The sequence below is a fragment of the Microtus ochrogaster genome, chromosome 16 (genome assembly GCF_000317375.1).
Source record: "Microtus ochrogaster isolate Prairie Vole_2 chromosome 16, MicOch1.0, whole genome shotgun sequence".
In the NCBI taxonomy this organism is placed as follows: domain Eukaryota; kingdom Metazoa; phylum Chordata; class Mammalia; order Rodentia; family Cricetidae; genus Microtus; species Microtus ochrogaster.
The window spans coordinates 61,436,928-61,438,836 of NC_022018.1; the positions used below are offsets into that span (position 1 = coordinate 61,436,928).

The 1,909-nt window shown below is 45.5% G+C and overlaps 1 protein-coding gene across 1 annotated transcript in view; it reads right to left on the minus strand.

The window, feature by feature from the left end:
• Positions 1–1,909, minus strand: part of LOC101980057 (cathepsin L1-like) — an 11,078-nt gene that overhangs the window by 5,745 nt on the left and 3,424 nt on the right. Inside the window, exon 6 of the mRNA XM_005355343.1 lies at positions 1,026–1,051. Coding sequence (XP_005355400.1) covers positions 1,026–1,051 — 26 coding nt within the window. The remainder of the gene's footprint in view (positions 1–1,025; positions 1,052–1,909) is intronic.

Consider the following 1,909-nt stretch of genomic DNA (forward strand, 5'->3'; position numbering starts at 1 on the left):
AGCCATGATGGGATTAGGGAGAAACCTGGTGCTAGGGAAATCCCCAATGACCCCAGCTAAGACTCCTAGCAGTTTAGGAAATCCCTAAACTGGCCTTCCCCTGTAATCAGATTGATGACTACCCCAACAGTCATCATAGAGTCTTCATCCGTTGTATACGTTTGACTTCCTTGTCGAAAATGAAGTGTTCATAGGCATGTGGATTTATGTGTTCAGTTTAGTTCCATTCGTCCACTTGTCCATCTATTTTTTCTTACTATATCCCTATAGGAAAGCTTAAAATCAGGGAAGGTGATACCTCTGGAAGTTCTTTTATTGTCCAGGATTGCTTTAGGTATCCTGTTTTTTTTTCCCTATATGAAGTTGAGTATTGCCAATGATTCCTGTGATCAAGGGTCCAGCTTCCCCTGCACCCCTGACCGTCAGACACAGCTCTTGCGGTAAGGCCGTCTTCACACCTACCTGCCACACAGGCCTGGGTCACACTAAACTCCGCCCTACATCTGCAAGCTACTCCCCTCTCTGACCACACCCTGCAACACTCATCACCTGCACCTCAACCGCCAGGATCCGGGCCTGGGCACACTCACCGTTCTTCCTCTGCTATAGACAAAGCTAACTGTCACTTCCTCAGGCCCATTGACCCTGTTCCTCCCTCTGACCGGCTGTTCCTGACCTTCAGGTGTCAGCTCCTACAACTCAGCAGGATGGCCCTGTGTCCACTTCATGAACCGAATCTCAGCGTCACGTATCACGTTAACCTGACTGCAGTGCACAGCACGCACAGCACGGCAGCACTCCTTTCTCTAAAGAGCCAGATGTTCCTCCAGCTCAGCTCTGCCCTGTGTGGACCTTACAATGGGTCAGTTTGTAGGAAAAGACCAACGATGAGACTTGGGTGATCAAAATCAGCTAGAGCAGGATCTATTAAAGCCAGAGGGGTGGTTCCTCAAGTTCTAGTCATAGGGTGATCAGGACACAGGACACACTCACTCATCGACCAAAGTTCAAGAGAGAGCAGATACCTGCTTCAAAGCTTGCTGTTTGGTAGCTAAGGACAGGAAAAGGGGAAGAAGAATTCTTTAAGGGAAGAATGGGGAAGTTAATTGTACTCTTTAGGTGAACTGTTTTTAAAGCTGCAGGAACAGCAGGAAGACTGGTTTTTGTTTGTTTGCTTTTCTTTGTTTGCTTTTGTTTTTGTTTTTTTTTCTTTTTGTAATCACCAAATGCCCGGGGACAGGATAAGCTGTGTTTCTTCTGCAGTTCCAAGAGAGATGGCTCACTGGGTCTCTGAGCTCATGCCTGTCTGTTATGTGTGCTAAAAGATATCAATAATAACTGTGAAGAAAAGTGGTAGAATAGCAGCATCCCATGCTCCTGCATTGTAAGACCCTGTAGGTTATGAAGATGTCGCTTCAGCATGCAAGCATCCTGTCACGAGAGACCTGGCTACAAGGTGATGAAACAGACAGAAATCAGAACTGACGTCTCAAAAAGGGGGTCAAGGTCCAGGCCCTGTTCCATGGAACAGCCCAAAGTGCCATCTCGCTACACAGAATGGCAAATAATTTAAACTTTGAAATGTATGTGAATTAAAACTTTAAAATTCTGAAAGTTTCACATGTTTTTAGACCCTGATTGATGGCGAGTACCTCAAAATCTGATCATGACGGGATTGTTGACCCGATGACAAAGTCACCCACTTTTTGCCCTAAACACCACCGCCACCTCTTCTGTACTACTGAATCATGTGTGACCAAGAGAAGCCATGGCAACAAAGACAGAAGGAAGCCCCATCAGTCTTTTAAACGTAGGTTTTATAAGAACTGTGTCCATCTTGTAAAAAAATGAAATTTCATAACTCATTAATGCAAATCTGCTCACAGTAGCAGAGCGGCAGTCACATTTG